Genomic DNA, 18,512 nt, shown 5'->3' on the forward strand with positions numbered 1-18,512 from the left:
TGTCCTATCTTGGTTGTTCTTCGTTGATGTAGAAGATGTTGACGGTATATAACTAGGCGCGCCATATGTTGAAGGAGATTCCTTTGAAGCCGATGTTGAAGAAGTTGTTTGAAGATGATGATGATTCTGCTTGACGGAGGTGAAGGCAGTACTTGCTTGATGGATATGAAAGTAATGCTTGCCTGATGGAGACGATGATGAGGTTGCTGAGGATGAGGCCGTGGAAGCCGAGACTGAGTCGATGAAGATGAGGCTGCGGAAGCCGAGGTTGAAGGAGAGGCCGCGGAAGCCAAGACTGAGTTGATGAAGATGAGGCCGCGGAAGCCGAGGCTGAAGGAGAGATGAGGCCGCGGAAGCCGAGGCTGAAGGAGAGGCCGCGGAAGCCAAAGATGAAGGAGAGGCCGCGGAAGCCAAGAATGAAGGAGAGATGAGGCTGCGGAAGCCAAGGCTGGAGATGAGGCGGCGGAGGCCGATGCTGGAGATGAAGCCGCGGAAGCCGAGGATGAAGCAGAAGAACGTGCCTTCTACCACGTCTTAGATGAGGATGAGGCGCGCCCTTTTTATCCAAATCCTTCTTCTAATTTGTATGATCACCCCCCAGTTTCGGAGTATGAGCTTGACTTGAAGATGCAGGTTGGAGAAGACAGTGTTGCGAAGATGTGTTGTGACATATATTTACTCTGAATCTCATGACGCGCCCTGTTAGGGGAAGGCGCGCCCCATTTTCTCTCCTTCGCATTATCCCTAGCTCTTTCCTTTACTTTCGGCCAAAGATTTTGTTCCATCTCCTTATATGCTTCACCCTTGAGACCTTATGGTGTGCCTTGTTAGGCTAGACATTGTTTCCAGAAAAAGTTTCCAAGAGAGTACGTCCGGGACGTGTCCTCTTGAAAATATTGTCCCTGCAAAATACTTAATTGAAAACACTAATACCCTAAAAATTAGGTAGCACTTTGATAGTCATTCTTAGTTAAAAACAGCTTAATAAAACAAAAACATCAGGAGCTAAATAAGAAACGAATGAGATATATTAATTATAACAACCATCTACATCAACAATATAATAAAACATTTACAATATAATAATACATTTATATATTATAGAAAATAAGAAAAAACTTATCTTTGTTAGTGAGTGTCTCATCCAAAATTAAATATGGCAAAGACACAGTAGAATATAGCTCCCATGCACCCGCATTGGTTACCTGACTTGATCACATGAGTTGAGTCCACCTATATAAATTTTTTGAACTACACAATAGTACTTAAAAACAAAACTTATTAGCCTGAACACATATAATATGCTCAAAGATGATATAAGATATTTTTACTTTTAAGAATAAAGCAAATATGTAATAGGAAGATTATCTGAAATAGATGCGGTAAATAATAGAAATTAGAAAACTTATCCTATTTTATTCGTGCCAAATTTGGAGACGGATACTCCGGAAGGATTTCGTGCTTTTCACCTGTGCTAACTGTATGTACCACAATTCACCAGTTCTCCACGTATGTCTCTTTAGTACAAAATCAATTTAATTACGCATGTCACAAAAGGGCCGAAATTATAAAATAAAATCTAATTTTGAGTTTATACAACAATTTGCAAATTATGTAATGATATGTCAAGCAAAATCCACACATGAGTTTAAATTAAGATACTGTGTATTGCATGACAAAATATTATTAATGCATGGCAAAATTATTTATGTGATATAAAAACTAGTATAAGAAAACTTATCTGATTCCGAGCTCCCTGCAATTTATTGATTATTCCTTCTTTACTCACGTCAGGAGCACCTTGTGACTCTCGAAACATTAGTTTTTCCCTAGATTTTGAAATTTACTCTCTGCATTGTTTCCCTGTTTCGCTCAAAATAAATATCAAAGTAAAGAGTTTCGAGATCACACTATATTCACCACGATAATATTTTATACAGTATTTATACTGTAACAAACGAGACATACTATAATAATGGGCATGTAATTATATATTAAAAAAGTAAGAATTGACTTATCAAAGATTTTAACATCGGGACAGCTAGCAGCCCACTCCTCGTTCTGAACGTCTTCTAATTTGAAACTGACTACAGTTGCATCTTTTTTTATATCCTGCGATCTTAGCTACTGGCACATGTTAACTGAAAAACGTCGTCAGTTCCGTTTTGTTCAAAATATATTAATATAAACAAAAAAGAAAACTCTCCCATCTTTTCTGTTTAGGAATCAAGTTTTTCACCTGCATGTTTATATATTTTAAACAAGTAATAGAATTCCAAACAGTGTTCTATGTAATATACAATTCCTCGTGAACGTTAATAATTATAACAATTTAAAGTACACGTGCGCGTCTCTCAACAAAGTGTATGTCGCATGATTTTATTTATATTTAAAAAATAATCTGAAAAATATTAATGTGAATATAAACGATGCATACAAAGATCCATATGCATAAAATAAAATATATATGAATAATTGCTAAAATATTAAAATTGAATTAAGAGAAAACTTATCTTTATTTTATATAGAACCGAGTCAGGATCCTGAATATTTATGAAGTCAAAATATGAGCACATTGTACACTCCTGCAGCTAGGCTTGTATAGTTTTGGCTTGCAAAATCTTTTGTCCCTGCATCAACTATTTTGAAGAGACAACACAAATTTTTGTAGCATACCGCTCATTCATAGGTTAACAGTAATATTTAAAATAACTTCTGCACTTATATACTAAAAGATAATAAAAGAAAAGCAAGTATATAATATATAAAATAACAAAGATAAAGAATGTTTAAGAAAGACTTATCATGTGCTCCTGGTTATTGTAAATCATCAAGTACTGGACTCCGGACTTGTTTCCGACGTGTGTTCGTGATGCTTCCGAAACATGTATATAAGCCTTTGCTTTTGCTTTGCTATTATATTTTTATTATATGTATAACTTACCCATAACAAAATATGAGATATTAAGAACATGCTTCGTGCATATTAGTCAATATTTTCAATAACTAATATATATAGACATATTTGCAATATAAATAAATAGAAGAAGGAGTAGAACCAACTTATCTTAATTTTCGCAGGAACTATTGTAATTATCATACCATGTGCTGATTTTGACTTCCAAGTATCCCTTTGATTTTGTGAAGTAAGCCTGTCCAAGCTTAAAAGTTAAGCTTTCGATTTTTTATTAAATTTTTTTATCGTGCATGGCAGCCACCATGCATCAATCCCAGAAGAAACTGGATGTCCTGCACAATCAGATGAGATCATTATTTATGAATTATCAAAATTAAAATAGGAAGAATTTATCTGTTGAACATCCGAATTTTTGATTGCTAGAAAATAAGCGTGCTTCGGTCGCGTCGCATGCTTCTGCTTCGGTGGTGTTGTTTTTTCTTTATATTATTGCCGCACCGTTGAGGTTTCCTTCATCCTATTTAGTGTTGTGTCCGTCGATTGCAAACTTCAGCCAGAAAATAAGCCTATCGTGGTTTGATAACCCACGCCTCGGTGCTTCATCGTCATTAGCACTTTTTAACGAGTTTAGAAGCATCGAACTGTGGCCGCCGCAGTCGTTTGTCCTCCACAAACGAAAGATCTAGAGGCCCCTCCTTCTAGCGCCAATTTGTTAACGGAGGAATTTGGTAGTTAACAAAATTTGAGGTTCATGGCCGGAATCACGATCTATGACGGTGGCTGAGCGGTGGTGATGAAATTTGAGGGGTGGCTGAGATTAGGGTTTCGAGTTGCCTCCATGTGCTCCCAACTCGTGTCCCCCTAATTTGCCTACGTACCCCTATATTTATAGGGGATCAAGCCAGTACGTAGTTCTTTTCTCCTTAGGAAACCTAAACCTAATAGGATTAGGCTTCCCCTTCTGCTATCTTCCTCCTGAAAGGGGCCCAATACGATGAGGCCTAGTCTTGGGCCTTGTAGACTCTCGAGCACCCAAAACTTACCCCAAATGCAAGGGCGCTTCTCTACTCCCCGACAGGGACAACCCGCCAGACTACAGAGATAGAGCCTTCCAGGGTGTATCTTCGAGAAGGTTCCACAAGCTCCCCGACAAGGACAACTCGCCAGACTACAGAGCAAGGCCTCCTCTAATCTTCATTCTCTATCTCCCAAGGAGGGCAACTCCTCAGACTGCAAGGTAGAGTCTTCGACAAATTAACAGTAGGATCTATACACACCCAAGGGCGTCCCCCTAGGTAAAATATGTCCCCTTCTGCCCTTCAAATGACGATCTTTCTCTGTAATCTTCAACTTGGCGCGCCCTGAAAATAAGGCGCGCCCTATCTTCTTGAACTGGTCTCTTCTGACTGACATGGCTAGTTTGGGCTTGGTCCAATATTGAGCCCATCATAGTCTTCTTTTATGGGTCAGGTCTTCATGGTGATTTTTGCGTATAACAGAATCAATGAAATAAAACATCTACAGAGGAGGGCAAATCGGTCAATCATAAAAATTAATGATTTTTTCAGAGAAAGAATTCGCCCATATTTTTTCTTAAAAATTAGTAAAATTTGTTAATGAGTCCGGTTAATTTTAAATAATTATTTCGATATCAGGACTGGATCACTTTAATTTATAATTTTTACATAAATTGCCCATGCTCCATAGCACATACTATGCACCCGACAGAATCCTGAGATTCAGGGTGCATGGAATCTGATGAACCTTATGCGTATTAGTTTACTAGTAAGAATTTCCAATGATCAGGGATCTGCAGTAAGATTCCCTCAGGAAAGGAAATGATGAAAAGACCATTAAGATTAAGATATATAGGTCTTAGCTTGAACACCTAGCCATATTTGATCGCAAGCCTAGTGCTTAAACTTTGTCCCCTTGTAATTAGAGGTTATCAGGTTAATGGTTACACTACTGGAGATAGAGGATTTAGAGAGCAGAGAGTCCTGATTTCGTCAGTCGGTCGGAATATAACACAATCCTTCCAATTCATAGTCAATTTTGTGCATGAAGCATTTTCCGTGATCTTTATGCATTGATTTACTTATCATCGTCTTTATTCTAATGATAACAATCGTGCTGAAGAGAAATCGAAATACCGCGAAAAATGAGCAGACAGATAATGGCTGCAGGTTGGCATGGAGACAGTTCAAGGCCCGGCTTGCACCATTCTTCGACTTGAGTGTGTGTGTGTTATTGGGGGTGATTAGATCCCCATATTGAAGCCTGTTGGCTTGGTGCTCCACTAAAAACTTAACAACCTCTTAGTGACTGTTACTATCTCCATTACATGTATGTTTTTAATAGCAGAGTCATTTGCTATGTCTAACTTTACTCGTCAACTTACCGCAATTCTCTCCTCACAAAAGGGTTATATTTGGTTATTTGCATAGTTGCATCTCTTCATATCCATGTAGGGTTTTAAATCAGTAGACAAACAGGATCATCATGGTGATACGTGAGATCACCTCCACAGCTTCTCATTTTTGTGGTCTAAAAGTGTACAGCCAATTTATACAACTTTTTCTAAGAAACAGCAGTGAAATAGAGTCGGATCGATATCATGAAATATCAGCATTGTCAGATTCTACTGAAATTTACAGTTACTGATTCTTTTATCAATCAATTTAACTATCAGTTGGTTCAGAATCTGCAACCGTTAAAAGTAATTTATAATTTCATCATACTGTGAAAATCCGAGTCAAATCCTGATTTTTTTTTTTAAAATCGGGTAGAGGTACGAACTTCGAATCAAAAAATAAGCCGAAACATAATTGCCTCAAATGTAATAACTTAAGTAATTCACAAGTCTACAGCCCCACCAAAAAATCATGATTTGTTGGTATAATTTGTAGTAGTACTTGCACGTATAAACTAAATTAAAGTCTTCACGCTCCTTAACATGGGACGGGTGCACATTATGCAGCTTGCTCTGATCATATATGCAAATGTGTTTCAAATATTGTATTATGAATATTTAAGTGAGATTCATTTCTCCTACCAGAAGATCAGAGTGCCATTAGGCCCCATCTTAGCATCAGCAATCACTAAATTCTACTTTTATTCAAGCAGCTTTCGATATCACTTCCAGGGCAGAAATTCCACTAACATGCACTTATTTCAGAAATAAATTACACAACATTAATTGCCTGTGGTGCCCATCTAACACTCACCCTCCCAATTGAATCCACAATGAAACCATATTCTACTAATTTTCACATTATTATGAACTACATGATGCAATAATCAATCCACATAGTGCTACAGTCTACTCCAACAGAGCCACAGCAACTGAGATTTCAGAACTCTTCAAACTCTTCAGTATTTTAAAAGATATATTGTTATTTATCAAGTATATGTGGATAAGAAATAGTATACTGTTCATGCAAGGTGGCTATAAATAGGAGCAAGTTCATTCAACTCCTTAGGAAACACACAGCAAGCATCTGTTTTCCTCTCTTCATTTTCTCTTGTTCTGTGCTCAATCTCCCCCTTCTTACTTCAGCTAACAACTTAAGCTTCAAAATGGAAGGGAAAAGCCGATTTGGAAATTTTTTGGAGACGGCAAAGCCTTACATAGCCATGATCTCATTGCAATTCGGATATGCTGGAATGAACATCATAACCAAAGTGTCTCTGAACAGAGGAATGAGCCACTATGTGCTTGTTGTCTACAGACATGCCTTTGCAACTGCAGTTATTGCTCCCTTTGCTATTGTTCTCGAGAGGAAAATTAGGCCAAAGATATCTTTCTCTATCTTCATGCAGATATTCGTGTTGGGGCTGCTTGGGTGAGTGCTACTACTACTTATAATTGTTTGTACAGCATGCATGCATGCATGTTTTGTTCTAATCAATTCTCACGTCACAAATCATAGTAATATGCTAAAGTTCTGAGGGGGATTTCATTGTTTTACAGACCGGTGATTGATCAGAACTTCTACTATGCGGGACTCAAATTCACATCTCCTACCTTTTCATGTGCAATGAGCAATATGCTGCCTGCAATGACCTTTGTCATGGCAGTTCTCTGTCGGTGAGTACAATTATTAATGTTTGTGCATAAATTTTCTCACTATTCAAGTTTCACCATCATACGTATCTAACTATTAATTCAAATGCATGTACTTATAGGATGGAGATATTAGATATGAAGAAAATAAGATGCCAGGCAAAAGTACTAGGAACCGCGGTGACAGTAGCAGGGGCTATGCTGATGACATTATACAAAGGAGAAGTTGTTAATATGTTTTGGTCCAAATACATTCATCCATCAACCTATGAACCTACCACCACTGCTGTTGATGCTGACAAAGATTGGGTTAAAGGCTCCATTCTACTCATCATTGCCACCTTTGCTTGGGCTTCCTTCTTCATCCTTCAGGTACTTCATTACTAATCATTTCCTCGAAAAATATGTAATAAAAGCCTTCTTATAATAACTTTGCACTGAGTATTGGAAGTATATGTAAGACTTAATTGTTTGTGTATAATGCAGAATGTTACAATGAGGAGGTACACGGCTCCCATGTCGCTGACATGCCTGGTGTGCTTCATGGGAACTCTTCAATCCATTGTAGTCACTTTTGTCATGGAACATAAACCAGATGTTTGGACTATTGGCTTTGACATGAACCTTCTTGCTGCTGCCTATGCTGTATGTCATTTCATCTATCATCTACTATATACTTAATAATCTTGAATAAAAAGCTTAAGCTACAAGATTTGTTAATTGACTCGTCGAATGATTAATATCAGGGAATAATATCATCAAGCGTTGCATACTATGTCCAAGGGCTGGTGATGGAGAAAAGAGGGCCAGTTTTTGTAACAGCATTTAGTCCATTGATGATGATCATAGTCGCGATCATGGGCTCTTTCATTCTTGCAGAAAAAATCTATCTTGGAGGGTAATTATTCTTTCACTTTTGCCTTAATCATAGAAAGATGAATTATGCCACCATCTTATACTTATTTCCATCTTTGTTTTCAGAATTCTTGGCGCCATACTAATAGTGATGGGACTATACTCTGTCCTCTGGGGAAAGTACAAGGAATACAAAGACAAAGAAGAGGAGGACATAATCGAAGCCGTGAAGGACGTAAGAAACCAGATGATGATTGGAGGCAAAGACATCGAGGCCAATGAGGTTGAATTGCAGAAGAATGCTGAACCAGCCATGGCCCCGACATTCGCGATTAGTGCACCAGTTGCTGCACCCCCTATGCTAGCTGTGGAAGCAAGGAGGCCCTGAAGTTGCACAAGATGAAAGAATGGGAATTTACCAAAGAAATGAAATAACTAATTATACATTGTACTTTAAGATTAATGTGCATGGCTTTGGAATGGAGGAGAGGTTGATCATAAGATCATAGAGGCTCTTTTGAGTACCATTAAGTCTTGGCAATTTTCATCCCTTCCATTTTGCTTTTTGGTAGGTACTAGGATCTTTTGTTCTTGTCTTTTGTTTTAAGCTCATAATAATAATACCAGAGGAATAAATTCCTACTTTTGCTTCATCAAATTTCTATGCTGCCCATTTTGTTTTAAGCAATTTCAGAGTACCACACACTCATGCAAATATATTTACACATGGCACGTATACACTAGTCTAAACTTGCAAGGGTGTGTAAATTGTGTATTTAACATGAGGAGGTTAAGGAATTAATATGTACTTCATTTTATATAAATAATAAATAAAAAATATCTAATAATTTTTGGATTAACTAATTAATTATGTTATTTAGTCATTAGTACCGGAGGACAAGAACAAATGAATAAGATGTCCTAGGTGCATTACAGTATATATTGTTGTTTTGTTTTTTTGAAAGTTACGGTATATATTGTTAATTCATGCATGACACAAAGAAAGCACGTTTATAGCTAAACTTCATTTAGAAAGTCTTAAAAATGTCAATGAAAGACTAGGAGAATGTTCGGCTAGATTACAATGATTGAATTAACGTAATTTTTAATTTATAAGCTAGCTAAAAACATATGTTCGATAATAAGTAAATATGACTTGCAATTAAAAAATTAGTATGAGTTAGAGCCTCTTTATCGATTTTAAGTATGAAGTTTCATTTTGATTTTAAATTAGAAAACATTTATCTGTAGAATAAGTGAATACATCATAAATTGACTTGCATCAGAATCAGACCAACTAATTGGAGTCTTAATTAACGAACTATTACGGGCGTTCAATTTTGTATGATTTTCTTGTACGAGAGGTTAACCACCGGGTAGATAAATATATAAATGTACAAATTTTTATCAAATGTGATACTCCCTCCGTCCCTTTTTACTTGTCCTTTTTGGAAAAATAACGCATCTTAAGAAAATGTTAGTTGGATATCTTGTTTTCATACATATCCCTAATAAATGTAATGAATTAGATATAGTTGTGTATATATATATGCTAGTCAAACATTGGAAGTTGTTACTTTTTGAAAAAACATACAAAAAGTTGCTTTGAAAAGAGAAGTGGACAAGTAATTTGGGACAAATTTTTTTTTCAAAAGGGACATGTAAAAAGGGATGGAGGGAGTAAGTTGCAATAAATATATAATATAATTATATCAACAAATTTTTATAATTCAAATTTTTAAAACATTATCATTACAGAATTAACTACAACATTTTAGATGAAATAAAAAAATTATATGTTTCAATTATAGTATAAATTTTAATAATATTAATATCCATGCAATTAAACTATTAAAAAGATGATCAACAGAGGAGTAATATAACATGAAAGAACCGTGCTTAACTCGACTTTCACCGACAAAACTTTATTTGCTAGCTAGTTAATTGGTGGCCAAGTTTTTGATTGGTTTGTTAATTACATAACAGAAAAGGCTATTGATTCTAAAAATTATTCTCAACTTTTTTCCAAAGGGTAGTCGATAATATTATTTTTTTTTTTAAACCTGGTAGTCGATAATATTTGATTATTGTTTCACCGATATAAATATTAACATAAATAATAAAAAGATTTTGCATGTATATCCAATTAAAATAACCACGTGCATGTAGAACCCCTTATCTGGGAATGGAAATTAGGAGCAACTTAAGGTATATAAAATTTTGACAGAGAATTGAGAATGATTATCAGAATCAAATCCACCATGTTCATATATGGACACCTAAGAATGTAAAAGAGTAAATGCTTGGCCTTTGAGTATATAGTTAAGACGACAGCCTCTGAGAGTTCGACCGTTTGAATGGGTTGTTAACCTATGCATTAATAATTTGATTGCATCTACAATCACAACCCACTGATAAAATGCAATGCGCAACATCTTCGTTTTAGTATTTGTGTGTTTGCTTTCTGCCTTAATTCGTCTTACATAAACTCTTTCTGCCCAACTCAAATCATCTTTCACTTTATCTACTAACTCCCATATATTGTCTGTCTATGGGAAAGAGCAGGTAGAGTAAGTGCAAACTTCCTGTTAATTAACCAGCAGTAGTACTACTTATATGTATACAGGACACCCAATCATACAACATAAAATAATACGGTTAACCTCATTATATATTAATCTCCGTGAAAATTAAACCAACTCAATCTTTTGGGATGGAGGGAGTACGACATGATACACCTAGCTACTCAAATTGACGATCTTGATTAGGATTATTCTCTGAAGCTAGCTGCATGCACCATGCATATACATATATGGGACTTGTACTATATATATAGAGAGAGCAATAGAACTACGTATACAGTACCGACATGCACAGGGAACTAGAGGATCCTTTCCAATAACAAAAACGTGGGAGATCCTAAAAAAAATGTAAAATCAGAAATTTTATTCTTAAAATTTTGATAGATTTATTAAATTTTGGTCATTAATTTAAATTTTGGCATGCGCTTTCTAGACTCCGGCTCCCTGCAGGAAAGGTTGGCAATAACATGTTTAACACACGAATACGTACTTGAAATCAATTAATCTAAAGTATTATACATAAATCAATAAAGATGGTTATGCGATTCTGGTTCATCTCATGTATGCATGGACTATACAGCAGGGTGTCATCATAATTATGCAGAATCGATTCTCCACATATATATGGAGGAGCACCTATAATAAAGACATGCATTTTGTCGTATATATAAGCAGGGACACTCTAGACGACGCTTAATTAATACTAGTACTAGTAATCACTTGCGTATATGCATCAGAATCCACTATGCTCAAGTTTTTCTTTCTTGCATTAATAACATATAAGCTCGCTAGTGCGCCTTATGATTTTTTATACGTGGCGCCTATTAATCCTTCAAATAAACTTCAATTTTTCTCTATATTTTCACAACTCAATTGAAATAATTAATATGTGATCTATGCCATGACACGCGATAATAATAATAACATGAAACCCTACTCCACAGTACTACCACTTGTACTGAGAAAAAGGCAGCCCCATTTTCTCGAAGCAAGCACGATCTAGATTAATAATTAGTACGCGACAACATGAAATCGATTTGTTTCACATATGTCGTACGTATCGCCTATCTATCAACTCCGTATATTATTCGAATCTTACATGATTTTTGTCGATTTAGCTTACATCTTGTCCAAACTGTTTAATCAATTATTTAGCTGCCAGAGATTTTATTTTATCGGTGTATAGATTTGTTTTATTTTATGTGTGTACAGGACCGTTGATATCAGTTTAAGTGAGACCTTCAAAAAAAATAAAATAATAATTAGTGTCGAGAATTGTATGCACCTGGCCACTTATAAGATTAGCAAGATCCTTTAGATTTATCACTTCTAAAAATTGGCAAGATCTGTCGATTTGTGTTACTTGTAATGATGATTCTTTTATAACAACAATAATATTTGGCTGGTGAAAATTCCATAAAAATTCGCATTGCATATAATGTTTTGATTTTTTCAGTTAAATTTTAACTTAAATTTACATACATATTATAGAACTGAAATTTTTTTTAAAAAAAAATACACATAATCATTTCTGGATATATTGTTTAGATTCTAAGAATTATATAAAAACACTTTATATAATTCAATCAAAATTGGGTCAATTTAACCTGAAAAATTCAAAATTGTACATGTAATTTGAAACAGAAGTAATAAGATTTGCGGTAAGTAGTGCAAATTATAATTAGTTTATATGGTATATGATTTTTTAATGGATATATATAATTCATTTGAACTATTTTTGAAATAATTAAATTAGAGTTTTCATTTTGAATTTTAAATAAAATTTTCAGCAGGCCGGAAACTACGAGGAAAATGTAAATAAAATACTGGCCACATGAAAGTACAGTTGGACGTATCTATTCGCATTATGGTAGTGCGTGATGTTGAGTCAATTGGCACTTCTCGACTAATTGCTCCTCTTGCTTCTCCGATTAACATACGTTTTTGGTTTAATCTTTAAACTAAAAGATATTTTTTATTTACTTTTCAATAGATTGATGGAATTAGAAGCTTGAGTGGTGGCTAAACATGTGTGGACCAATAGTCAGGATTACATATGCAGAAAAAATGGAAATGTATTTTGCTGCTCAATTACAAGTGGATTGTTTTAGCTACGTTTTCTACAACGTCCCACTAAGATATAAAAATGACCGGGGCGTCGACTGAAGGGAGCAAGCAATTTTCAAAGATGGCGTCTACCATTTTCGCCTGTAGTGCATTACTGCGTACTTAACCACTCATACGAATTGGCATTTCTGTTCTTTTTGTGGCCTTCATGTTTTCAGCCACCTTTATTTGCAATCATACAGACATGTATTGTCCATTGTCTGCTAAGTTATGGATATTTCATCGCTCAAAGTTGCATCTCACATCTTCTGTTCATGTCTTGTTGGCCTCTTTTAATTCTTTGTCGATGCTGCCTCTCACATTTTTTTAGAATATTTTCAAAGATAAACGTTGATGTTTTAACTGTTCATTTTTTGTTAAGGTTTTCGTTCAAGTGAAGTTGATCACTTCAAAATTTTAAAGAAATAGTTTTGGGCTGTTATGGTTTCTGCATATCCCCGTGGAGCCGCTGGAATAAGTTTTTCCGGTTAAAAACTTACACATGTATCTCAAAATTTATATATAAGAACTTCTGGTTTGCGTATGAATGTAGCACAAAAGATCTACCAAAATACAATTAAATAGACATTAAACATAAAACAACATACATATGCAATCTGTTTGTTCAGGCCATATTGCTATAACAGTCCCAAATGGAATACGTATCATATTCTGGAACCAACCGAGTAAGGTATATTTACAAGTAAAGACGCCAGTAGGGATATTATTGCATATTCTGACTCAGAGAGATGCTTGCCCTGTAATCTTTTAAGATAGTCGAGAACCTGTTCAGTGACCTGCATGTTGAACAAGAAGCAACTCCATCAGTTACCATATAAACTTAAAACTTTATATCCAACAGATGCTCGTGCAGTGAAGATCCAGAATGAAATCTACGAAGGTTTAAAAAATGTGGCAATTAACACTCAGCAATTGCATGATATCAAACTTCATAAGTTACAATCATTAAGAATTGCTTTGCAGGTAAAATCAATTTCATGGTAAATTACAAGTTAGAGTTATATATCAATATATATACATGATAAACATATTTAACTTCTCAGACATAATAATGAACTGAATACTATACTCAACAAAGTTGTGTCAAATATATTAAGCAAAAGCTACAATAAGCGTAGCTATGCCGCAGTGGTAATCTAAAGAGTTCAGTTTAGTATCTATGGTTTAATACTATTGTGTTTGACAACTGCCATGGGATAAAGTCCCTTTTTCAGACATAAATGACTTGTTGGTGTTGCTTGTGATTCTGGTCTACTACCACGTGTTTCACAGCAGGATATAGTATAAAACTAGCTGAAAGATCTGTATATCTGGAATTTAGAACTTCACTTTCCTGCCAAAAATGTTAACCGACGCTCATCAAAGGCCACACCAAATTCATCCTTGGCAGCCCCATCCAAATACAATTACATGGCAGTACTTCATTCACTCTCATAATTCATTTCCCTCTTACATAATATCAGTCGTCGCATGCACTCCATTTCCCCCCCTCCCTCATCCAAGCCTTCCAGTCTTCCACTAACTTTGTCCATAACCTTCCATCCCGCATTAATAAAATAATATTATGTAAAACAGTAAGATATATTCTGTCTTCAGCTTTTTAAGTAAATCCGGCTGGTTAAATCTTCCAATCAAGTCCATTTGAGTTGTGCCAACAGCAAAATATGCATTTTACAATCAGAATCTAGAAGAAAAGTCAATATACTCAGACTCTTGTCCCTTTCCGTACGGTCTGGATATAATCACCCAATTAATTAGCTTAACCAAAAAGTCGGTATCAGTTTAGGATTGGATCATTCAAAAAATACAAAAGTAATCGGACTATCCTTTTCTTTATGGTTTAGATATAAATGCCCTATCAATTTTCTTAATCTCAGGCCAAAATTGGTCCAAAATTGGATTATCGGAAAGGGGTTCGGGCTCAAAACTTAATTTATTTTCGAACCCAAGAAATCAAAGTTTCAGGCTAAATAATTGAAAATTATTTTCTTGCAATTGTCTGTCATTAATAAGTTTAGTGATTATATTATTTGCAAATAGCAATATGTGTCTATTTTCTGTGACAAAATTCTTAAATCCTTAATTGCTATACATAAACAAATAAGGTATTAGTATTACTATTATAGCAAGTCCAATTGTAACACCAATTAATTTGAGTAATCAGTATCCCGTAGTATTACCTAATTTATAATTGTCGAATACTGATCCAAGTTTATAAAATAACATTACCATATGAGAAACAAGATCAAAGAACAACCAGGGTCATTACACTCGATCATTATCCCCAACTCCTAAGGTCTCGGGTTCCCCATGCCACGACTCCATGAGCAAAGAGTGAAAACACATGCATGACTTTCACAATAAAGGACCTGAAATGTACCGAGGCCCACAAACATTTGGACTGACTTTAAAAATCCTAAATAACTTGAACAAAAATATCTAGACAGCTTAACTGCCTTCCCCCAACGAATGAAATACACAAAAAAAGTAAAAAATCATCAACATTATCTACTAGATACAATCAAATAATTTAATAAGCAGAAAAACTTCTTTTTACATACAGTTGTGTTCTGTTACAAGACCAAACTAGTATTTACCAGCCTATTGACATCCTGGAATCTATGATCCTTAATAATCAACAATCAATATTCGGGGAACAAAGTAAACTGTGATAAATGAGATCCTTGAAGATCTTGAAGTATAATTCATTTTAGTGAAGATAAGACACTGCACTAGAGAAATTATAATTTCTTCTTAATCACAGTCTATAAACATTATACTCATAGTTCGGGGCTCGAGTTCGAGTTCGAGCTCGACCGAGCTTTTAATTGCAAGTTCGAAGCTCGGTTCGTAAATAGTTCGATAGGCTCGAGTTCGGCTCGAAAGCTCGAATCGAGTCACCAAATATTGACAAAAACTTAAAATATGATCGGTTCGACTCGAGTTCGATTCGATTAAATATACAAATGACAAATAAAATATTAAATATATTTGTAAAAATATATTTATAATAAAAAAATTATAAAATAATACAGGCTCGATAAGGCTCGCGAACCTTACGAGTCGAGTAATTTGAAGCTCGAGCTCGGCTCGGTAAAACATCCAAATAGCTCGAGCTCGAGCTCAGCTCGAGCTCGAGCTCGGCTCGATTATTACCGAATCAAATTCGAATATTTTCCGAGCCGAACTCGAGTAGCTCACGAATAGTTTGGTTTGTTTACACCCCTACTCATAATGAGTACACAGTATTCCAAAACTTATGCCCCAACTTCTACACCAGACAGTAAATCCTAAAAATCATTAAGCAGAAGAAAAAACACTAGAATACAGAAAGAATGAAGCCGCTGAAAAAATCTAGTACAGATGAGTTTTAGTGGATCCATCAGAATACACGGGCGCAGAATTTTAGTTGACAGAAGAACCATTCTACACTATATGTAAAAATGAAGGGCAGGATACATTGTTAAAGACTTAAAGTACATGCGTCCACACAAAGGCCAAAGACAAGAATATATAGTCCTTAATAACAATTTAAGAGCAGTTATTTACCTCGTATAACACCAAGGTCTGATGAAGTGAATACAGGCACATCATTGGCAGACTTGAACTCCTCCAACTGCTTGAAGTTCATCCATGGCTTAACCCAAACTTTTGCTTCGTACATGTGTTTCTTACCAGAATCAATTGCTTCCAACGTCAGATGGTACATCGTACCAGCTACAACTTGTTCTTTAGCTTTGACAACCCTGGCAAACTGAAGGAGAGAATTCTGCACAAACATAACACCTATCATAAGACTCACAAAGTTCCCACAAAACCAATACCTAAATCAAATCACCTAATTTTCAAAACTGTGTCAATTGTCAAACTATCCCAGTTCAAGAAGAAAATCATGAGTTACGTTCCAATTCTAGATCCAATGGCAATTACTTCAGTATAACGGATATTCATATTCATTATTTAATAAAAACACATATTCATCATCTAAACAAGCATCCACATATAATTCTGATTATATATACACAGATCAGACCTTAAGCAAACACGATGATACAGTCTTAATAGTTTCTACATAGCTAATTGTTCACTAATAACCGTGATTCCGCCAATTACTTCAGTATTACTTAATTTCTAGATCAAATAGCAACTACTTCAGTATTACGAGAAAAACAACCTATAACCCCCACCACACATGAATTTAATTAATCAATCGATGATTCAACATCTAAACAAGCATCCACATATATTCCTGATTATATGTACACCGATCAGACCTTAAGCAAACACTATCATAATTCATACAGTCCCTAATTGTTCACAAATAAAATCAAAGAAGATGAAAAGAGTGATAATCAGTACCTGTTTCTTGTTGTGTTCAAGGACGGCGAATCGCGCGATGCTCTCGATCTCAGCGCTGTTCTGAGAAGAAGGCTTGAGTCCACCGAGAAGAGTGTTGTGTTTCTTCATCTTGATCAACTGCACGTCTCTGCAATACCCTGAGTCGCAGTAATAAGCGAATACTAATACTAGAACCAAGCCAAGAGATATTGTCTTCTTCATGGTGCGAATATGAATGGTCCCTTGCTTTCTGTTTAACTTTATTCCAGGGGTTACTTCCGCGTCTTCGAAACGCTGATACTGATTCTGACTGCGATGTTTAATGGCCCTGTTTGGCACACGGTGGTTAGTACAAAATTAACTTCCAAGTTAAGATACACCGTGTTTTCAATGATTCGATGAAAACGCTAGATATCTCAGATCTTGGTCAGGTATTTTCGCTTATGTTAATTTATGTTAATAATAAAGACTCGTGTACCAGTTAAATATTTAATTAAAATAAATCATAATAAATGAAAATCGTGATCTGTTTATCACATTACTAGTGTTTTAAATTTTTATTGAATTTTGTTATTATTATTTCACAAATACATTTAATAAATAATTATATTTGAATTTTCAAATAAAGTATAAAGTAGGAAGAAAAAAATTATATTAGACATAACTCTCTTATACTTAAGTTTATTATATATCAAGAAAATTCAAGTGAAATCATATATCAAACAATATTAAACTAAAATTATATATCAAACAAAACATTATGTTAATTAATAAGAACATCAAAATTATACGTCAAATCGAATAAATAGATTTGAATGATTATCCACTATAATGATAGTTATACTACATTCTTGTTTCATGAGGTATTGGGCAGTCACAATTCTACCCGACCCTAGTCTAACTCGTACCGAGCGGATTGTGTTTCACCAAACCCAAATTATAGGGTTTCGGATAAAAATTTGTTTTTAAACCCGAATAATTTTCGGGCCAGGATCGGGTTTGATTCGAACCCGACCTGAAAACCCGGAACTCATTTCGAACCCGAACTCGAATATATATATATATATATATATATATATATATATATATACACACACACACACACATACATACATACATACATACATACATACATACATAATATCTTTTATAATATATTTATTATTTAATATATAATAAAATTAAAACAAGATTAAGATATTTATATTTAATATTTTATATATATTTAATATTATTTGTTGAATAAATAATAATTACTCGTGTAATATCCTTCAAGTTCAGGTTTAAGATTCCTAAATTTTTCAAGTTTGGGTTTAATTTTGGTATTTACGAAACCAATTTCGACCGACCCGATTGCTATCTGTAACAGTGATACATATCTACTATGATCAAGGTGACCTACATAAAATGTTTAATACGTACTACTAATGATGTAATATTAAAATTTATAAAAATACTTTTTATAATATCTATATCACTATGTTAGAAACTTTAATATATATCATTCCCAAAATTAAAAATTGATATATTTGTGACAGCTAAATATTAGACGACTCCCGGATATTAAATATTAAATAAAAATATAATTATAAATTTCAATTTTAATTTTTAAACACTTTATTTATAT

General features: G+C 34.6%; 2 protein-coding genes across 4 annotated transcripts; one reads left to right on the forward strand and one right to left on the reverse strand.

Moving 5' to 3' along the window:
• Positions 1-6,383: 6,383 nt before the first annotated feature.
• Positions 6,384-8,496, forward strand: LOC108216096 (WAT1-related protein At5g07050). The gene is made up of 6 exons (XM_017388772.2): positions 6,384-6,762; positions 6,891-7,007; positions 7,106-7,355; positions 7,470-7,628; positions 7,730-7,881; positions 7,965-8,496. Exons 1-6 carry the CDS (start codon positions 6,497-6,499, stop codon positions 8,224-8,226), a joined length of 1,206 nt encoding a protein of 401 aa, XP_017244261.1. The 5' UTR covers positions 6,384-6,496; the 3' UTR covers positions 8,227-8,496.
• A 4,594-nt stretch (positions 8,497-13,090) lies between these two features.
• LOC108219494 (cysteine proteinase inhibitor A) lies at positions 13,091-17,333 on the reverse strand. 3 transcript variants are annotated; one of them, XM_017392970.2, is made up of 3 exons: positions 16,907-17,333; positions 16,097-16,316; positions 13,091-13,323 (listed from the first exon to the last, which is right to left on the reverse strand). In XM_017392970.2, exons 1-3 carry the CDS (start codon positions 17,105-17,107, stop codon positions 13,316-13,318), a joined length of 429 nt encoding a protein of 142 aa, XP_017248459.1. In that variant the 5' UTR covers positions 17,108-17,333; the 3' UTR covers positions 13,091-13,315. The 3 variants fall into 3 exon arrangements, with proteins under 3 accessions (XP_017248459.1, XP_063947852.1, XP_063947853.1); XM_064091782.1 differs by lacking the exon at positions 13,091-13,323 and adding an exon at positions 13,594-14,082 and having other exon boundaries at positions 16,907-17,272; XM_064091783.1 differs by lacking the exon at positions 13,091-13,323 and adding an exon at positions 14,622-14,916 and having other exon boundaries at positions 16,907-17,272.
• Positions 17,334-18,512: the final 1,179 nt, after the last annotated feature.

The sequence above is a fragment of the Daucus carota genome, chromosome 4 (genome assembly GCF_001625215.2).
Source record: "Daucus carota subsp. sativus chromosome 4, DH1 v3.0, whole genome shotgun sequence".
NCBI classification, from domain to species: domain Eukaryota; kingdom Viridiplantae; phylum Streptophyta; class Magnoliopsida; order Apiales; family Apiaceae; genus Daucus; species Daucus carota.